This window comes from Eurypyga helias, unplaced genomic scaffold (assembly GCF_000690775.1).
Source record: "Eurypyga helias isolate BGI_N326 unplaced genomic scaffold, ASM69077v1 scaffold31690, whole genome shotgun sequence".
Lineage (NCBI taxonomy): Eukaryota > Metazoa > Chordata > Aves > Eurypygiformes > Eurypygidae > Eurypyga > Eurypyga helias.
Genome location: NW_010226787.1, coordinates 1,115 through 1,767, shown reverse-complemented (window position 1 = coordinate 1,767; position 653 = coordinate 1,115). Strand labels below are relative to the sequence as shown.

Here is a 653-nt window from a genome sequence, read left to right as displayed (position 1 = left end):
CCCCCCCTGCCGCTCCAGGGGCTCTGCCGTGTCGCTGTGAAGGCCCCGGCACTTGGAGTCATCAGTTTCGCAGCCTGGGAAGTCCTGGCACGCCGGCATGGGGTCATCACCCAGTGGCAGCGAGGCACAGGGTTCCGGAGGGCTCTGGAAGGAGTCTGCCAGTTGTGCCAGCTGGGAGTCCCTGGCCTGGACCTCTGCCTTGGCCTCCCGCAGCTGAGTCTTCAGGCTGAAGATCTCACCCAGCTTCTGAGCCATCTCCTCCTGGGTGTCCCGCAGCTGCTGCTTCAGCAGAGAGATCTCCACTGCCTTCTGGCACACCTGCAGGGCACGGGTGAGCAGTGAGGAGGGGGAGCAGGACCCCAGGGGTGGCAGCATCCCAGGCTGTCACCACGAGCGTCACACCTGGCTCATCCCCCCCCATCCTCTGGCCACGAGTGACACCAGAGCAGGGAACCGCTGCCCCCATCCTGGCTCCACGGCTGGAGAGTGGCAACAGGGAGGGAAGGGACTTACCTCCCACTTGGTCTCCTCCAGCTTGGGGCTGACGCGCTCACCCTGGGTCTGCCGCAGCTTGGTCTCCTCGCACTGGCACTGCTGCATGCTCAGCTCCTCCTGCAGCCGCTTCTTCTCCTGCTGCGCCTTGTAGAGCTGCA

General features: G+C 65.4%; 1 protein-coding gene across 1 annotated transcript in view; it reads right to left on the bottom strand.

The window, feature by feature from the left end:
• The window catches only part of N4BP3 (NEDD4 binding protein 3), a gene marked incomplete at its 5' end in the record, with an annotated part of 1,998 nt that overhangs the window by 235 nt on the left and 1,110 nt on the right, over window positions 1–653 (bottom strand). The window contains 2 exon segments of the mRNA XM_010154561.1: window positions 2–318; window positions 514–648. Coding sequence (XP_010152863.1) covers window positions 2–318; window positions 514–648 — 452 coding nt within the window.